The 19,940-nt window shown below is 31.7% G+C and overlaps 3 protein-coding genes across 12 annotated transcripts; all 3 read left to right on the plus strand.

Annotated features, from left to right (window-relative positions):
• The first annotated feature begins 2,853 nt into the window (after nucleotides 1-2,853).
• Nucleotides 2,854-9,126, plus strand: LOC105635839 (alpha/beta-Hydrolases superfamily protein). 7 transcript variants are annotated; one of them, XR_016319586.1, is made up of 13 exons: nucleotides 2,854-3,073; nucleotides 3,180-3,270; nucleotides 3,354-3,427; nucleotides 3,506-3,577; nucleotides 3,667-3,717; nucleotides 4,113-4,165; nucleotides 4,648-4,698; nucleotides 5,141-5,197; nucleotides 5,288-5,370; nucleotides 6,365-6,512; nucleotides 6,751-6,801; nucleotides 7,696-7,913; nucleotides 8,737-8,780. XR_016319586.1 is itself a non-coding variant. In XM_037636498.2 (13 exons), the coding sequence occupies exons 2-13, from the start codon at nucleotides 3,203-3,205 to the stop codon at nucleotides 8,878-8,880; spliced, it is 957 nt and encodes a 318-aa protein (XP_037492426.1). In that variant the 5' UTR covers nucleotides 2,881-3,073; nucleotides 3,175-3,202; the 3' UTR covers nucleotides 8,881-9,126. The 7 variants fall into 7 exon arrangements, 6 of the variants coding, with proteins under 6 accessions (XP_037492426.1, XP_037492425.1, XP_089574102.1 ...); XM_037636498.2 differs by having other exon boundaries at nucleotides 2,881-3,073; nucleotides 3,175-3,270; nucleotides 7,809-7,913; nucleotides 8,737-9,126; XM_037636497.2 differs by having other exon boundaries at nucleotides 2,882-3,073; nucleotides 7,809-7,913; nucleotides 8,737-9,126.
• Nucleotides 9,127-10,246: 1,120 nt separating this feature from the next.
• Nucleotides 10,247-11,447, plus strand: LOC149498119 (uncharacterized). Its single transcript, XM_089718278.1, has 3 exons — nucleotides 10,247-10,252; nucleotides 10,340-10,402; nucleotides 10,576-11,447. The coding sequence occupies exons 1-3, from the start codon at nucleotides 10,247-10,249 to the stop codon at nucleotides 10,876-10,878; spliced, it is 372 nt and encodes a 123-aa protein (XP_089574404.1). The 3' UTR covers nucleotides 10,879-11,447.
• Nucleotides 11,448-12,608: 1,161 nt separating this feature from the next.
• Nucleotides 12,609-18,294, plus strand: LOC105635841 (uncharacterized). 4 transcript variants are annotated; one of them, XM_020680020.3, is made up of 14 exons: nucleotides 12,609-12,770; nucleotides 12,876-12,992; nucleotides 13,084-13,157; nucleotides 13,243-13,314; nucleotides 13,401-13,429; nucleotides 13,568-13,618; nucleotides 13,981-14,031; nucleotides 14,357-14,416; nucleotides 14,503-14,585; nucleotides 15,004-15,151; nucleotides 15,417-15,467; nucleotides 16,130-16,234; nucleotides 16,945-17,092; nucleotides 17,992-18,294. In XM_020680020.3, the coding sequence occupies exons 1-13, from the start codon at nucleotides 12,718-12,720 to the stop codon at nucleotides 17,089-17,091; spliced, it is 1,041 nt and encodes a 346-aa protein (XP_020535679.1). In that variant the 5' UTR covers nucleotides 12,609-12,717; the 3' UTR covers nucleotide 17,092; nucleotides 17,992-18,294. The 4 variants fall into 4 exon arrangements, with proteins under 4 accessions (XP_020535679.1, XP_020535678.1, XP_020535677.1 ...); XM_020680018.3 differs by lacking the exon at nucleotides 15,417-15,467 and having other exon boundaries at nucleotides 12,612-12,770; XM_012218965.4 differs by lacking the exons at nucleotides 15,417-15,467; nucleotides 17,992-18,294 and adding an exon at nucleotides 17,418-17,914 and having other exon boundaries at nucleotides 12,612-12,770.
• Nucleotides 18,295-19,940: the final 1,646 nt, after the last annotated feature.

Raw genomic sequence — 19,940 nt, forward strand, 5'->3', positions numbered from 1 at the left:
AAACGAGAGAGATTCAAAATATATGGGCTCGGGTAGAAAATAATTAAAGTATTAATTCTTCTAATATTTTCTTCATCTTTTCCTAACAAATGGAAATATCTTTCCCTTAATATTTTCCTCCAGTTATTTATTTTCCTTCAGAAAGTACACCCATCCAAATAAAAATGGGTGAAATTTCTATTTTCTATTTTTTTTTTTCCATTATTTTCTCTTCAAAATGGGAGAGGTTCAAATTATGTGCGCTCCAGTCCTTTACGCATACTCCTTTCACTGGTGGCCATACAAAGGCAATTGTTTTCTTTAAAATTGATTGGCTTTTCTGTTAGAAACTTACAAACCAAACACAGCTGGAAATCAGAATCTATTTTCACCTGGCGCACGCGCACCATCCTCTTCTTATGCAAAAAAGCCTTCTCCATCCCATTCCAAATCGAAACAGTGATCAATCTCTTCTTATGTTTACCTTCATTTTTTTCACATAAATTCTTGTAGCATCCTAAACTCTGTCAAGACTAATTATGACATTAAAATTAAAAATTTTAGTAATAATATACATTACACTCGAGCAATAATAATTTTTAACTTTTTAGTTTTTATATTTGCAATATCGATTTAATATGCAGTTAATATAATTTTATATATTTGTTGAAAGGGTCATAAAGTATTAATGGAACGAAATTTTACATGTTTGTTGAATGGGTCATAAAGTATTAATGGAACTTACTATCTCTTCTATGGCTTAGCCAAATACGATTATCCTAATTTCTTAGCAAATTTTTATTGTTGCTCAAATATAGTAATTAATTCAACACTTCTATTATTATTATTACTTATGCAACTTTCATAGAAAAGTTGAATCCCGATGACTTACCAAATGCCGTAAAAACAAAAGTATTATAAATTGAAAAAGGCTTTCTCTATTTTTTCTCTAGATTTCTAACCCTAATTTTAGTTTTCTACCTCCTACTTTCTATTATTTCTTTCGCTTCACCTTCTTTTATTTTTAATCTTTTCTTGCTGCAATAAACTCATCTGTTTTTCTTATAACATATCTTTTTTTTTTTTTGAAGTTTTTTCGCCCCTTATTTATGAGGGTACTCCCTTCTTTGCGACGTTTTATTACTAAATAAAACTATGATATTTGGTTTTATTTGGTTGGAGACTTTAGATCTTGATTTGCAGGTGTGGATTTTCATCGATGAGCTTGATAGTGCGGTCTGTTCCTCCATGATGCTATTGACGCATAGCGGCGGAATCTCATTTGTATTCGTCATATGTTGCAAATTATTGAAAAAACAATCAAGTTATAGAAGATCTAGAGGAATTATTATTTTGACTTCCGAATCAATTAATGGACTAGTTGCTGTTATGAAGATTTATATATTTTGTCAAGATCAACTCCAAACGGAAAGATATAATATTATACTTCTTAGTTTTAGTTTCATTATTCAAAAGGATATTAATTCATTTGATTCGTTCAAAAGATCAGCGAATTCTATTAACTATTAATAGTAAAGTTTTATATTTGGTCTATATTTTTATTTGTAATTCTTGATAATGTATTAATCAATTACATTTTCAAAAAAAAAAAGAGTGCAAGTATTCATTATTTACGTACTTATTCACGGGTAATATGAAAATTTGGTCAAATGTATATATTCCACCGCCCTAGCTGAATATTCCAATTTATAAAATTTCACATATTTAATATTTAACTTGCATAATTATTTATTGAATATTGTAATTTATAAAATTATAGCTATTAACCACTTATTAGATAGTTGAAAATGTTAAAATTATTATTCTAATAGTTGTACTAATCAAATATAAAATTAATATTTTGCATATGAAAATACAGATTACCAAAAAATATTACTACTATTATGGAGATATGTATAATATTTCTAAAATCTCGTTTGAAAAAAATGAATTCCATAAAATTTTATAGAATCCATTTGAAAATTTCAAATTTTGTTTGCAATGAAAAAGAAATTCATACTTGAATTCTAAAAGTTGAATTTTACAAAATTTGAAATGCCTAACTCAAATTCTACTAAAATTAGTAAAATTTTTAAATAAATTGCACAAAATTAAACCATTTAAATTTTATAGTGACAAAACCACCATTTATTATAGATAATTATTTCCTTTTCTATTTTTATTTTTTTTAAAGAAAATTCCAAACTAAATGTTGTATCGAGCCCTGTAAACAATTATTTCCAAATATAATTAAAAACAGTAATAACCTTCTTGAATATTTCTGTATTTTTCAAATTAATTATTTAAATGGACAAGTCTTTTTACACCAATTAAAGATAACTACTATAATGAATGTTACTACATATAATTAATTAATTAATAAGAATTAATTAATTAGATGAGATGTGAGCATATTTATTTATATGACATTTATTATTTGTATTTTAATAAAAAAAAGTTTTTTTTGAAATAAAAAAATAACAAGTTATATTATTGGTTTTTGTTAAATTATTGTGTTAATGTCTTTTAAGAAATAAAGATAAATGAACATTCATTTAAGAATTTATTCCAAATATAATATATTTTAAAATGAATTCTAAATTTATTTACAAATAAATTCTACATTAATCGTTCATTTATTCTAAACATAATATCACAAGATCATAACTTTAAGGTAGGTCTCCTGTAAAATTAAAGGTGACACCAAATTTTTATGATAAAATTCATAATTTTTGCATTTCGCCTCTCTAAATTTAAAGGTGAAATTATATATATATATTTTTTTACTGATTTACTATCGTTGCCAAACAGAGTGCCGTTTACAGACATGACAGTTGCTGAACAGTTTCTACACGGAAGGGGCAGAGGTCCCTCCTTCCTAATTTCCATCAATTAATAATTATTTCATTTCCATTCCAGTTACACGGAACAACAATTACACTAAAAAGAAACCTTCCATGAATTTAATTAAAACTAGTAAATAAATATAGTATAATTACCCAATAATACCAATAATGCTTCTACGTTTCCTTTCTCTCTACACACGGCTTCTCCCTCTCCCTTTTCCACTCTCCTTCTCCTCTGCCATTTCCTGGTACTTACGATTGCACTTACTTTACATTCATTTTTTTTTTTTTTTTTTTTTTGCTTTAAATGCCAATCTTTGTCGACTGTCCTGTTTGATTACTTGGCCAGTGTAGGCTTGTGTTGTTGAAGGAGACAAATGAGTTCTCAAAATTCAATTTCTAAAGTCAAAAGGACTGTTAATTTTCGATTATGCAATGTGTCCAGGTATATTGTTTCTTAATTTTTTTATTTTATCTTCTTGCTGTGATAGTTTATGCTTTTTATTTATTTGATGATTTTGTACTCAGTTACAAAACTGAGTTGCTAGAGATTCGCTCTGATGACCCTAAATTGCATGTTCTCTTTATCCCTGGAAATCCTGGTTAGTTCTTTTTTATGTTTCTGTTATTTTTTTGGGGGGCTTTATGAGACTTGTGGATGATGGGTTTTTTGATTACAGGTGTTGTTTCATTTTATAAGGATTTTTTGGAATCATTATACGAGTTGCTAGGAGGAACTGCATCTGTCACAGGCAATTCTCATGCTTATTCTTTTTTTTTTTTTTTTTTTTTTTTTTTGGGTTTTTCAATTTTTGGGGTTTGATGGTTACTTTTTTTGAAGGCTTGTTTTGCATTGGTCAACAGCTATTGGACACATATCTCACACAAAAAAGGTACTTGGCTTTTGTTAACATTGGGTTATTAGATAGCGGAATGTTGGCCTTGAAACTATATTTCTAGAAGAAATTCTTTATCCGGTAGTGTTTATCATGTTGCAATGTGGCTGGGTCAGAGTTATAGTCTCAATTTTTTCCAGGAGTATTAAAGTGGAATTGAATTTCTGGGAGATGCTTTTTATTTTTTATTTATTTTTTGTTATTTTTTTAAGATTAAGAACCAATCATTTGTTTCACAGAATGCTTTGAAACATAACATGATATTTAAGAAAATATTTTTCTTGGTAAACCAGATAACTTGTATTTTTTGTTTTACTGAAAGAAAAGGTGGTCTGCGCAATATTGGATTTGTATATATTTCTGTTTGGCTGACTAGTGCAGTTCCTTCGTTAGAACTGGGAGCGTGGAAGGCTGTTCTCATTACAACAACAAATTGATCACAAGGTATGTTTCTTCTTTCTCTACTGGCTTTCAGTGACCTTTGTCGTCTAATATTTTAGGACTTTAGACTTTGTTTTTCGGTTGGAAACCTATGCCTGCAAGGATAATGCATCTGGATGAGTTAGGTTCATTCATGAATTGAAGTTTAATGAACCTTTTTGATCAATCTGCTTGGGCTTTGGTTCGAATGTATGGGTGAAAGAGTTGAGGGTCTGAAATTCAATTCCATCTTAATGAGGAATTTCCCTTGAATCTTTTAATTCATGTAATTCTCATTATATCAACAAACTTGGTTTTTCTTGGGATGCCAACTTTAACTTCCAGTTCAACATTTTATCACCTATTCAAGAACATGACGGATTTTCCTTTAGGCATTACCCATTTCCAAATGGTGTTCTTCTTTAGTTTTGTTGGTTGAAACCACTATACTTGTCTAGTATATTCAGTGCATTGTAATTTCTAGTTGCTTATATAAATTTTTGCAGGTGGATTTCATTGAACAAGAGCGGAAAACTATTGGGGTTCCTATAGTGCTGGTCAGGCCATTTTCTTTTATAATTTCTATCATTTTCCAAAATAAGGTCAACTTATTCATGTACCCTTTCGATTGGAAAACTGAAAATATGAGGAGACGTCCAATCTAGGCCATACTGCTTGTTTGATTAAGTGCAATTGGTTATTTTGAAGGCTTGATCATAAACACATGTAGCTTTTTCAAGATGAAAGAAACACTTCTGATGAAACATTAACATCTTCTCATCACAGGAAATGTTGTTGTCCTTTTTCGGATGACTGGTTGGTGGAAACTTGATTTCCAATTTCTAGTATCATGTGTCTACAAACATGATTGCTTTTTTTTTTTTTCCCTCTAGCCATTTATAGAATTATAGAGCCAGAGATCAGCCATTCTTCTGGTGGCTGCTCTAGTTTCCAAATTAAGTTAAAAGTAATTAATGTTATTTTTATTTCTCTGAAAAGGTTGGGCATTCTATTGGTTCCTACATATCCATTGAAACGCTAAGGAGGTCTCCTGAGGTGATGGTTGTTTTGCAAACTTCATAGTTTCGGTACTTGTCATCCTATCTCTTATGGGATTTTCCTTGACATTTAGCACTTGTTTTGTAGGTTAAGTATTTTATAGGACTATATCCGTTTCTAATGCTGAATCCTTTATCAGAGAAGCAGACTAAGATAAAGAAACTTGCAGAGTAAAGCTCTTTCTTTGTTTGAGCAACATTATTCCCCCTCCTATTAGCAATCATATGCACTGTGGTTATGAAATTACTCTCTTTTTTGGTTACTTGCTTCAGATGCTAAATAACTGTCTCTTTGATGATTCTTTCCTAGGGTTCATCTCACTGGTGATATAGGATAGGAAATAGAGGTTTTGAATAAACAGCAAACATGATGTAGACATCTGCTTTAAATTGTTCATTTTAAGGGATGTAACAGCTTTGGAAGGAAGGATGATATATTATAGATTTTAGGGCTGATTTGTAGCTGCAAATCTGCACTTTGAAAGTTGAACAATATGTGTGAAGAGTGCTTTGATGAAAATCTTTGTAGCATCTGATGCTAAATGATGCTGGAGTTGGTCAGGATTTTCAATGGACATTTTTGGATATAATGAATTGTACATTAAATCTGAAATTTGTGTAGATTGGCTGCCAGTTTGAAGGAATACGAGGATTCCAAACTTCACACTAGAATTTCCATTAGAGTGTCACTTATACTCATGTTGGCATCATGCCTTGGATAAGAATTACATCGTGAATTTCTAACAGGGCTCAAATGTGACAAATGCTTTTGTAAATCTGATATTCGCTTCTTTTTTCAATTTGTTGATAAGCTGCAATAATCCTAATGCTATAAGAACTGGATGCCTCAGTAGAATAAAAAATAAAAAATAAAAAATCTTGGAAATCAAATGAATAATTACATGAAATGTTCTCTATTGTTATTTTTTCTTTGTCTTGATCAGGTCAATTTTCCAGTTGATATAGGTTGCAGAATTAATATAAATTGGCTGATTGAGTTTAATTTATAGCTGTAGGAATGACCAGCTCTTTTCACTCTCTGTTGGCCATCATTATTTTGTCCATAGGTTTCTGTTTGACTAGTATTACTGTTTTCTCAATTTTGACTTTTGTCATTATACTTGTTACGCTTGATAGTTCTATGGTAGAATTTGTGAATTTTCAGGTCCTCTATTCGGTCGGATTTGCTTAGTTTCAGTATAGCATCATTGGGTGTGTTACCTAGGTGTATTTCAAGAATAATTGTGTCAAATTCTATTGGAAAATCATGGTCTGCTACTGCTGTTGATGCTGCTTGTAGTCATTTGCTACAGGTATGATCTTGTTTTTCTTGTATAGATAGTAGTTTCCTTCATGGCCTGTAAATATGCTTCAAACAGGTTTTGAACCATTTGAATGTCTTGCTGCATGTTTAATCTACTCTCTTTTGTGACATACATGCAGTGACATTGATTTTCTTTTTAACTAATGTTGATAACAAGTTAGGTATTCCGTATCTCCATAATTTGGATTTGTAAATTGATTTTCATTTTATATTTCATATATTGACAGTACCATTCGTTTCGGAATATGATCTTTATGGCACTGACAGAATTCAGAAAGGTACTTTTGTTTGCTTATGGTGTTAATGATGTGTGGTTGTAAATTGTAGGATTCATAGTAGGCTTTTTGATATCTCCTTAAAAGGTATTCAAAAATGACTGCATTATGTTTGGATCAAATAAGTTCAAGAAAAACTTATGCAGTCCACTTGAATTCTCTATTTGTATATTTGGACCACAAAAATATTCATATGGAATTTCAAATTTTCATTTCCATGGAACACATTGTTCTTGGATTTGATATAAATCCTGTCAAAATTGATCAAGTTCTAGAAACAAATTCCATGTACCACTTACTGCAAGATTTATTAGACTTGAATAACTCCATTTAGTTAAAGCAACACCTTAATTTTTTTTTTTTTCAATTGCTAGATTTTTCTATATTAACACATGTAAGCTCCATAGGTAAATGAAATATTAAACTCAATCAACTAGTTTGTTGCAAACGCAATATTTATATAAATTTGATTGAGTTATAATTATCAATATATGTAGCATACTAAACATGAAAATTCTATCACAAATGATTTTGCACTAAAGAATTCATTAACAAACGAAATGAATTCCTTGTTCAATTGTTTCCAAATAGAGTGTGGATTACAGGATGGAACATTAGATCACAATTTATTGTTTGCCAATCTTTTTTCTATTGATATGGAAAACAGTTTTAATGCTCACCGTTACTTCAATATTGATAATGCAAAACTCAAAAGTTCTTTTTTTGCTTATAGTTTTCAGTATTTAACAACCAAACATATCTAGCATGTGGATTTATAGTAATTAACAACCTCTACCTGCTTGAATCATATTATGCAGAAAGATACGATCTTAATTGGAAAACTAATGATGTACTTTTCTTTTCTTTTTTTGTTCAATACTGTCTGTCCTCTCACAGGTACACATATGCTGCTTCTACTCCAGCAAAAGATTTTAGCGGACAGCAATGTTTGCATGAGATTGCTGAAGTATGTCTGTCATCCTGTCTTAACGGTTGTTCTTTCATGTTAGCTTTCTGAAACACCAAATTGGGAATTCATGAGAGAAAATCAGAGTAAAATGGCATTCTTGTTTGGTGTCGATGATCACTGGGGTCCACTGGAGATGTTTGAAGAGGTGAGTGATGGATTCTCAATTTCTTGTCAATATTGCATCCTTTTAAAACCTTCAATAGAATATAGTGTACATGTGAAGTGCTTGCTTAGCCTATGTGGAGTATAGAGTCATCATTTAAGATTGTATGGTCAAGCACACATTTCTTTGTAACCTATAGAATGATTAAAATTTGTGTTTTCCCCTTCTACCCTTTGAGGTTACTTGCCACTCTCTTTGGTTAAATTGGAAGAGGCATGGTAGGGATCACATGAAGTCTGTTCTGAAATGTTATGGCTGATAATTTGGCCACAGTATGAGAAACATGTTAGCTGCCATGAACATACAGGCTTTCCGTATACCAGGCCAAGTAAATTTCTTTTGGTCTTAAATATCAGGCTCATTTTGCTCGACTTCACAAGCAAAGGAGCAATCGGATGTCCTACCTGGGCCTATATGATGTAACTAACAAATGGATGTCTGTGGTCAGACATCTTATAATGTTAATGTGAATGGGATCTTAATAATAGTTAGTTCCACATATTCTGTAACTAAATGAATAGCTTGCTAGTTTAATGAGTTTTTTCCCCTTGAAATTCATTACAATAGGATTTTGGTAAACTATTTATCATGTCGGGATTGGATATTTGCAAGAATTATTGTGAGCATAACCACTCAAGAAGCATCATATGAAGGTGGCAATAACAAAAAGAGCTTCACAACAATATTTATGATGATAATGTTGACTACTGCAAGATAGTTAAATTGCTCATGGAAATTCTTGGTCATTGCTTTTCTTTTAAGTGGACTTTCTGGGCTCATGCTGAACTCACCTTTTTACTTATAGATTGCAAAGCAGGTACCTGGCATTACTCTATCGATCGAAAGGGAAGGCCATACTCATAGTTTCTGTTGCACTGAGGCAGGTTCATCATGGGTGGCACAGCACGTAGCAAACTTGATAAAGAATCAAATATTAGGCTCATGCTAGTATGCTGTTTATTTTGCCATATTTTTTATAATTCAAGTGATTGATCTCATGATTGCTGGGCAATTAGGTCGCAGATGATCATTATCTCCCATTCTTTTATATTAACATTTTAAAATAAACCATCTTCCTGTAAGTTAGTATTGCATTTTGGTTTGTATTTTCTGGAAATTGAATCCATTTGTATATTTCTGTGTAGGATTGTGGAAATATGGATGTTTTTTATTTATTTATTTGTTATCTTGAACATGGAAAGTATTTCTATATCTTAAATTAAGTCAGCAAATTGTCTTGCACATAGCAGTAGTGAATCAGCATATGCTTTAAATCAGATTGCATCTCTGATTTGCCTCTGGATGTCAAGAACTTAATATTTCATAATCTTCTAGAGAAGATGATTATCAGAGAAACTTATACTAAGAAATCACTTTATACTTAGTTAAAGATTTCCCTAACCTTGAAATCAAGTACGGGATCTAATGAGTGCCCCAAGCTAATTGGATGGAGTTAATATTATATATATATAGAGAGAGAGAGAGAGAGGGAGAGAGAGAGGGGGTTGCAATGTTCATCGGTGGCCTATCCCTTTTGCTCGAGGACATATTTTTCGGTGTTAGCAAAATGCAAATGTAAAGGTTTGGAGCAGTGGTGTGCCTGTTGTCCTTTGAACTAGTAGGTATAGGGTTGAGCAAATGATTGGTTTGGTTTGATCGGGATCAAAAAAATATAAACTGAAGTTTTTTGTCGACAAACCAATCTGAAATTGCCTCGGTACTCATAGGCATAGGGTTGAGCAAATGATCGGTTTGGTTAGAGTGAGATCAAAAAATACAAACTGAAGTTTTTTGTCAACAAATCAAACTGAAATTGCCTTGGTTCGTTTAGTTTTGATCGGTTTTACCATCTCAATTCGATTTTAAGTTCAACCCATAAATTTTTACGAAACTAAATCGAATCAAAATATAAATTTAGTTCAAACTGAATAAATCGATGATCGAATCTTTATTTAGTTGACCGAACTAAAATGAGTCGGTTCGGTTGTGTCGATAAGTCAGCACACCAAGTTTGAATGCCCTATATATAGGGGTGGCCACAGTTCCGGAACCGCTAGTTTCGGTTCCAGAATCGATGGTCTTGATTTCAAAAAATCTGGAACTGGAATCAAACTGGAAACTGTTAGTTCCAATTACGATTTAGAATCGGAAGCTTAAGATGTTTAGAATAAAGTAGTAGTTGTGCTTAACAGAATTTGGTTAGATTTTCAGAAACAAGTAGTAGTTGTGCATAAAAAGAACGTGTTCCAACTTGTTTCACGGGGGGCTAAACCAAAGAGATCACAAAGAACTTTATCAAGAACTAGACACATGAGATGACCGTATAGAAAATACATGAGATAACCGTATGGAAAATCTCTTGAATCATTTTCATGTGGCATGTTGTTGTTGTTGTTGAATGTTGATAGAGAAAATTGTTGTCCCATGCATTTCTGAAGCAGTTCTTGCCAACAAATATAATGTTCACTAAGGTGTCTAAATATTAGCAAGTCCTTGTCTTATGATCAAAAAATAGGGAGACGCCAATTGTTGATAGAGAAAATTGTTGTCCCATGCATTTCTGAAGCAGTTCTTGCCAACAAATATAATATTCACTAAGGTGTCTAAATCTTAGCTAGTACTTGTCTTATGTTCAAAAAAATAGGGAGAGGCTGAAGTACCTCTACATCGTTTTGCTCATTTAGGTTTCATAGTCATATTATTTCTTGGACCATTTGGAATAGGTGTAACCCATTTATCTCCCCATGCTCTGACCCTGTTGAGTGGATTCCTTGCTGTTATATCAGTCAATATAGTTATTGCATTTTATATCTATATGGCAATGAAGGAACCTTCAGAGAAACACAAACCGGATCCTAAGTTTGTTTCAGACGCCAAAGCCAGTGCAAGTCAGCTTACAGGTAAAGCTGAGGAATCTTCTTCCCAATCCTTGAAGAAACAAGAGTAGGATAGCCAGAAACAATTGGGATAGCCAGTCTAATTAAGTTCAGGTTTGGCTTCTGATCATTAGAAGGTTGAGTTACAACAATGTCATTCGATCTAGTTGTTAGGAATGAAGTTCGACGCAATTGCGAATTTCATAATTGTGATTTTCTGAATTTTAATGTATATTATCTATTGGCATGTTTACTGTTTTGATCTCATTTTTTTCATCTGCGGTAGCAGTGAATGAATTTTTAACAATTGTGAGCTATTTTTCATGAAATGTTGACAGAATTGCAATCTTGGGATCATTATTAAATAATTTTTCAGATTGAAGACTTCTTTTTGGGTTAAATATAACATAACCCAAAAACAGGATTATTCAAATTAAAATTCCTTGTGCAGTTCATCCGGCTTGGTGATTTATTAAAGATAAATCTTGCTCTATTGAAATTGATGGGTAAGCAGGTTGAGTCTCGACTCAAATGGAATAAAGGGAGAGAAATTCTGCATATGCACGGAAAAGTTGATATTGAGAGAATAATCAATGATAAATTCTTATAATTGTATTATATAAACTATTCTGTAAATATATTTAGCAAATTTGCTATATAAGCTATTGTAAATTTAATGTAAATTATTTATTACATAAGGGGAAATGGTATTCTTTTTTCTTATTTTCTTTTTTCAGTAATTGAGCCAACTTGTAATTATTAATGGTATTAATATTATCAAAATAAATAGGACCAATAAGGAATTAGATTAGCTATGCAACTTTTATTAATAAATTAGTTTAATAGTTTAAAAAGATATTGGACTACACAGTATGATAAATAATTTTCTTAACGTAATTTTCTAGTTAAATCACAAAATTAATTAAAACTCTCTTGATTGGGATTTGGGACAACTTGAACCTCATGCCTTTATGTACATTCTTAAAAAAAGCAATGCATGTGCTAATTTCTTGGCCGAATGGAGTCATTTGGTAGGTGAATCAAAGTTACATTTGTTAGGTGATGCAGCTGCCACATTTCATCCCCGGCCCTAGTGATATTTCATATTTGTCTTTGTTTTGGATTTCTTTTGTTTCTTAATTTCTCTACTGTACCTAAAAAAGAGAAGACCAACCCCCAACAAGAATGACAAATGTGACCGTTGTTTATAAAAATTTCGGGTGACCAAAATAATGTGGTTGTAAAACTATTTACCAAATAGTGTGATTCTAAATTATTTATCAAAATAAGGCAATTTTTATTAAAGAATTCCAATAAATTTCAAGGAATATGAAAATATATATAGCACAAACGGATTCTGTAATAAAAAGCAGCTGTTTGTAGTGTAAGCGGTTTATGTATGAAAAATATTAAAATGTTGCAATTAAATCCTCTTATACTTTAAGCAGATTAGTCAGTATATTGAATCTGCTTGAAGTACAAAGTGCAAACGGAGTCAGTTATAGTGCTTTAATAATTTTTTTATATAAATCGTTTTTTTGGTTACACTAAATTCACTTGTACTATATATTTTTTCATGTTCCTTAAATTTTTTGGAATTCCTCAACACAAACCACGTTATTTTGGTCAAAAAAACAAAACCCTGTGCACGCGGTTCTAATAAAATAGTAAATGTATTAGATATTATCTGATTGATTCGAATCTTTTCAGTTATAAATATTTATTATAAATTTAGTTAATATTATTGAAGGGGAAGGCGGGCATTTAGTAGTAACCTACAAAACAAAATTATTCTAGTACTCCATATAAAAAAAATGTGATTTAAATTATTTAATTAAAAACAAATTGTGATCGTCAAAAAAATAAAAATAAAAATTGTATCTAAAACAAAAATAAAAATAAAAAAAGAAATGCTTCTCCGCCTTCTTTCTCCCGCTTATCGACCATCCTCTGCCCATTCCAGGTAAATTCATCTGTCACAAAATACCTTATGAAAGTTTCCATTTATACGTACAAATTCATTTCTTCTTCAACGTTTAGCTCACGTCCCTCCCGCTTTCTATATCAGTGCGATATCTGGAAAACAGTATAGAGTAAGGTGTGTGAGAAGGAGCAGTATGACTAGCGAGAATTTGTTTTCCAAAGTCAGAAAACCTGCGAATTCCCGTTTGTGCAACGTCTCCAGGCATTTTATTTTCCGTTTCTTGAGAGTTTATTCTAACTTTTTGTACTTAATTATGTTAATTTTGTAATGTATGATTTTATTTTATGCTCAGTTACACAACTGAATTGCTAGAGATTGAAGCTGATGATCGAAAATTGCATGTTTTGTTCATTCCTGGAAATCCTGGTTGTTTTTTTTTTTTTTTTTTTTTTGAGTAATTAATAATTGAATTTTGAGGATTAAGAGCTTAATTGTAGTTGAATAATCACAGGCGTGATAGCATTCTATAAGGACTTTTTGGAAGCCTTGTTTGAGCTGCTTGATGGAGTTGCATCCATAACAGGCAATTTTTCAGTCTGACTCTTTGCTTTTGCGTCTTTTCCCTCTCCTAATTTTACCTAATTTGGTTTTACCTTTTTTGTGTATTAGCTATTGGACACATTTCTCATACAAAAAGGGTAATTTTATTTCCATAAATTATTCTTGTCATTGTAATTTTTTTTATTATGAGCTAATTTTTAATGTTAGCAAATTTTCCTAGTAGGACTTTGTTCCTATATATTTGTCTCATTCTCTATGATGTTTGTTGTTCTTAGGACTGGGAGAATGGAAGATTGTTCTCAATGCAAGATCAGATTGATCATAAGGTCAGTTTAGCTCTTCTTGTTTGTAAGGGGTTGTCTATTAAGAAATATAACTTTATTTGCTAGACTAGTAACTTCTTATATTTGTGTCAATTAATTATCAGAAGGATTGTTCTCTGTGGAATCTGTGTCATGGTAATAGAGTTGACAACCAAATATCATCAAACTTCCTTTTCTCCTGTACTGCTAGTTTTAACCCTATATTTAAAAATTAAAATTGATTACCATTGTTAATAATTCTGTAACATTACACAAACCTCTGTACCTTTTTTTTTTCCTGGGAGTGCCATTCTTTTTAGTTTTTGTTAGTCAAACTTTGTTTGTTTTCCAGTATGATATGCAGAATCGTGATTGCCTTTTTGCAGATAGACTTCATCAGACAAGAATTGAGAAATTCTGAGGTTCCTATAATCCTGGTATGATTCTTTGTTTTGATACTTTCAGTATCATCAACATCATTGTCTATCTTGTATTAAGCTGTTCTACCAATATGTGTATCCTAATCATATCATATATATATTATGTAACACACAAACACACACACAATTCACAAACACTAAACAGCATTTGCAAATGCAAGAACAAGATTCTGTAGTATATATATTATCAGTTTTTTAGCTATTTTAGCTTATAAAAAATGTTTTTACTCCTTTGAGTGGTTCTCCATTTTCCCAGTAATAAATTATCTAGGTTTTTTCTGGTTCTGAAATGAATTCTATCACTCTCAATTTCTTTTTGAAGGTTGGGCATTCTATTGGTTCATATATATCTATTGAAACACTGAAGAGGCTTCAGGAGAAGGTGATGTTTGCTTCTCCCAAATTTTTTGTTAGATATCTTGTGTGCTTTGACTTTAAAGGACTGACAATTTATTTCTGGCTTTACAGGTGATATATTGTATAGCACTGTATCCATTTTTAGCATTAAACCCAATATCAACATGGCAGCCTATTATTGGGACAATTGCAGCGTAAGGCCTAGCTCTTTCTTTCTTGTTGTTGTTTCTTTTCTCTCCCTGTCTCATCTTTGCTTGTGCACTATTTACTGGTGACATTGAGAATGTATTCTCTGAGGTCCCTTGTCTTTTGGTTTTGTTTTACTTTTTTCCCATTATTTTTTAGAATGCCCTCAAAAATCATTTCCTCTTTGGTGAACATTCCATAATGAGCATCTGGTTTTTAATAGCCTAGTAACATGAAAAATTAACTGACCTAATTAACTCATAGCTGTGCACAACTGAACTATTTGGTCAATTCATTATTGTAGAAGGATTTTTGTTTAATGTCTATCTGTTTTGTATTATTTATCTTTACACTCTTCTTCTTGTATTCTTAGTTTATGCTTACAATTAATGCATATGGATAATGATAGAAAATTATTTGTTTCAGGTCCTCATTCCTCTCTGCCGTAGTTAGTTTCATTGTGGCATTATTGGGGATGCTACCGAAATGGGCTTTAAGGTTAATTGTATTAAAATCTTTTGGTAGATCTTGGTCTTCTACTGCTGTTGAGGCTGCTTGTAGTCAGTTACCACGGGTATATTTTTGTTTCTAGACAGAAGCTTTGGTTCATGCACTGCAAATTTATTTACTATAGTGCTTAAAGTAAATAATGAATCTTTGCTTGTTTATATATATATATATATATAAATATATATAGTGGCTTCACCGTAGAGGACATTGTAAGCCATAGGCTCACATATTTATGCCAAGAAAAATTATGTGTTCTATATGTATGGGATTTTATATTTCTCTGTGTTGAATTTTTAAAATTTTCTCATTTATATTTCACTTATTTACAGTACCACCTCATGCGGAATGTGCTCTTTATGACAATGACAGAATTCAAGGAGGCACTTTTTCTTATAAGATTAACATTGTAAAATACTGTATTCTAGTGTTTCAATTACCAATCTTATGGAAAACATAAAGATGATCTTGAATTACATCTTCATGTGTAGTTTCATTTTTTCATTTTCTATAACATAAAGCAAACAATTACAAAAGTTTTCTGCATCTCCAGAAAAAATTTAAAATGTCTATCACTTCCAGTTTAGCCTGGTGGAATCATACCACTACTGTGTTCTAATTCCACGCAAAAAGCAATGTTTTTTACATGAACTCCATATCTAGTTTCCATAAATCTAGTTATCTTCAACAAAGTCAGTTTACAGGCTTTCGGTGCTCTGCTGACATCCTAACACAATTAATGCTGACACACTCTGGTCAATATCTTCTTTCCACTTAATTTTGTAGAACTGTATGTGTAAAAATTATATTAATAGCAAATCTACATTATCTAAAACTCAAAAGTGAAGGCAGAAGTTAAATTTCACCTGCCTAAATGATACAAATTTTTATTGATTAAGAAGTACTACTTTTCTTAGCACTCGTCATCTCCAAGATGATATATTACCAGAAAATGATTCTTGGATGGAAGTGATAAAGTTCATCCAGTTCATAACATCATCCTTACCTTTTTTTTTTTGTCTTCTATAATTTTAAATTAATTTAGCTTTTAGAGAGACCAGATTGGACATTCATGAGGGGAAGTAAGGATAAAATCACGTTTTTGTTTGGTGATGATGACCACTGGGGACCATTGCAAATGTTTGAAGAGGTAAGGTATTCTTTCTTTTGCACGTCTTTCTCTCTCTTTATCAGTCTCCAATTACCTATTTCTTTCACTGCGAAGAGTATCATATGTTTTTTGTTTGTGGATTTGCAATTGGAAGCCTGTTTGTTGAGTATGCATGTATGAGCTACGCATATGAAGTGTGGACTCTTCTTTAAGTTATGATACTGGATCAAGCATGTGTTTGGTTATGATACTTTTAATATTATCTCCTGATTTCTGCCCCTTACAATGTTAATTATTTGGCTATATCTCTATTCATGTATGTGTCTCTATTCATTTAAGCAAGCATGTGTCTGTATCCAGATTTCAAAATGCCTGTGTGCTTCTTGGATCATATGAGCATTTTACTACTACTAATTCAGAAGTTTACTTCTAATGCTACAGATTTCAGGTTTCTTCATGGTCAAACTGGGGGAATCTTGTTCAAACAAAATGTAGTCTGAGTTAGTTTTTTAGTATTATATCTGATATTTAGGGGAGTGAAATAATAAGAATTTTCAGTTGTTATCATGTAGAATAGTTTTATGTGGCCTCTGTAATGTTGGTTGTCTTAAAGTTAAATTCAAATTAGTTGAGCAGGCTTTATCCTAAGAACCCTAACATAGGAAATGGAAGATCACTCAATATGTGGATGATCCAAACAATTAGGAAAGGTTGACTGATGAGGTGACTCATACCCTTTTTTCTCACAGATTTCAGAGCAGGTTCCTAATATTGCTATATCAGTTGAAAGGGAAGGTTATACTCATAATTTCTCTTGCACAGAGGCTGGCTCAGTATGGGTTGCTCAACATGTTGCAAACTTGATAAAGAGTCAAATACCAACTTCAGGGAAATAAGGTTAGTCTAACTCCATCTTTTGTTGAATGAAGGTGATTGAATTGAACGGCAATGATAACAACTTATCCCATTTATTTTGTGGCTGGATCTGGAAAAAATTACCTCAACTTTGGTGTTCAAATAAGCATTTGGTCTTGTTGTGTTGTTTTTGCTAGGATTTTGTTTCTAACTTTTTGAAAGATGAATTTCATTTCTATAGTATTTGAGCTTTCACATTATCGTCATGTGAGCAAACCTAAGATTCTAGGAGCTATATAACTACTTGGCATTGATTGGCAAACAACGTTTGATTTGACTTGGCCTTGCTTGTTGTCTTCTTACCTAGATGATCAGTGAACATCTTAAGGATGCATTCATAGGCAACAATTACACAAGAAAAAGTCAACAGAAAATAAAAGGGAACAGCAAAACAAATGGCAACAATTAGAAATAATAGCTTTTATTTTATTTGGTTGTATATTCTGAAGTAATGCCTCAAAAAGAGGCTACAACTAAGAAAGTTAATCATTATGAAATCATGTAATCTCTTATGAAAAGAGAACATGTTTATGAATAAAACAAGCAAGTTTATCACAATTCTTAAGAGGTCACAGCTCCCTCCAACGAACTCTTTTCTTCCGCTCCTCTTTCCCTTTTCTTCAAATCACAATAGGTCGCTCTAGGATCTTGAAGGATCTTTTCAAGCCACCAAATTCTAGGATCTTGAAGGAGATTCCCCTGTTCAACAACCCATGACCAGATCCTACACCAAGGCCATTAACAGAACACTTCAATTGCCAAATTTTTAAATACCATGTATTACAATATTTGTGAAATATGGAACTAACTCTTAATGTTGTTTACTTTCATTCAAATTGTACTGTTGGATATGCTTACTTATCTAGGTGTAATTGTTCCAGTATGGCTGCAGTTTGACCATTTAGAGTTCAACTTTGATCACCATTAAGTGGATCAATGGAGTGGTTCCATGTGAATCTATGGGAAGTAGCACAGCTAACATTCATTGGTTTCTCTCCTCTATTTTATTTTTCGTTATGTGAACAGAAACTAATAGTATTGACAATAATTCTACCTGATTGCATAATGTAGAAATAAGCACTGAAAATTAAAAGATAGAGCATTTCATGAACAAAAACTAAGGTTGATTGTAGGCATTTTTGCTTTTTAGTGCATTCTTCTAGGCAATTAACTGCCAACATAAAGTCTGTTACTCATTGTGGCCAAAGACCACCTAGTGATAATATCTTATCTCTGCTTATTTTTGTTGTTAAGAGTTAAAAGATTCCACATAGGAATACAACAAAAGATATTAGGTTTAACGAGTTAGGGTCTTACCACCTATGAGTTAAGCCTTTTGGATTAGATAGTTTTCTAACTTTCAGTTCTTGCTTATCTGTAATCTCGTGCTGTTGCTATATTTAAAGTGCAACTGGGAATCACAAATACTGTAATAGCTCCATTATTATCATTGTAGCAAGAACCCTTTAGAGTTAAAGCATATGCAAACACATGTATTGAAGGTGTTTTTTCGATAGTTGAACCATGCCGTTTCATGTTCTTACCGTAGCCAAGCGGAAAACAAATTTAGGTATTTCGTGGTTGTCTTTATTGTCCAAATAGCATCCTAGAGCTTTTGGTTCACTTACTATTGGGTTCTATATTTTCATGGATATAGTTAAGAGAAGATAGTGTATCATAAGCATGAAAATTAAGACGCAGTAGGTATGACTATGAAGCACATGTACGGATATGATATATGATACTATGTCTATTCTTAAACAAATTAGCACATGATATTTTGTATCAAGCACGTGTTTATGCCGTGCCAGAGAAGCGTGCGACATGAATGTGTCTGTATAAAACTAAACTAGCAGGATTGAAAAAAAAAAAAAAAAAAAAAAAGAGAGAGAGAAGATTACATGAGCTAGTGAATTAATGATATTCATTAGAGTAATGTTAGGTGCAAGACGCAGATTCATAGCCCTAATTGCATGCATTTTTTCTAAACAAAATAAAATCAGAGGCTGCCAGCAGAAGAATCTAAATATCAGGACAGAAAATCTGCTGATAATTAGCTTCTGCTGTCCCGTGACTCTTTGATTTCTGGATCATTTAATTAATAATATATAAGCTTTAAACGCAAGTTTCCAACTAAAAACCTGCTGATATGGACAAGAAAAAGGTGCAAGTGGAATTAAATTTCACATGGGCACTTTTATTTAAGGACAAATAGCTATTCCGAACTGAATTAATTTAGGTCTTCCACTCTGATGAAGTAAATAAAAATATGAAATTTATTTTGTTCATATTTGTGAACTGTTTTTATTTTTCTATATAATATATTTTCCACTTTTATATTCCAACAATAACAAACATATAAAGGATGAGATTGCAAATAAAATTTTGTTTTATTTATATATTAAAATAGTAGTCGAATAGTTGAATTTTTTTATCTTGTAATATATGCATTAAGAATCAAAACCTAATACTCATTTTAATAATTTGCCACGTAAAGAAAAAATAAGAAAAAATTATGTTTAATTAATTTAGATTTCTGATACAAAGCTTGTGAACCTGGTCAAACCCTCTATACTTGGTTGTCTCTTTGTTTCGTGAGGGATGGGCTTAAAGATACTCGTAGTCCTAGAAAAACCTAAAAACAAACAACATTTGATTTCCTTCTGAAGTTTCCTATTATTGTCTTTTCCTTCTAGTTTTCTTTTGTTTTCTAAAATGTTTAGATAAAAACTGTTAGATCAAAACGCCATGACCTTTTATCGTTTTCTTAATCTGAATATGGTAAATAAGCAGTGACAGAAAGAAGTATCTGTGAAATAATATGAGACCT

This window comes from Jatropha curcas, chromosome 2 (genome assembly GCF_041381405.1).
Source record: "Jatropha curcas cultivar XTBG-Jc1 chromosome 2, XTBG_Jcur_1.0, whole genome shotgun sequence".
Lineage (NCBI taxonomy): Eukaryota > Viridiplantae > Streptophyta > Magnoliopsida > Malpighiales > Euphorbiaceae > Jatropha > Jatropha curcas.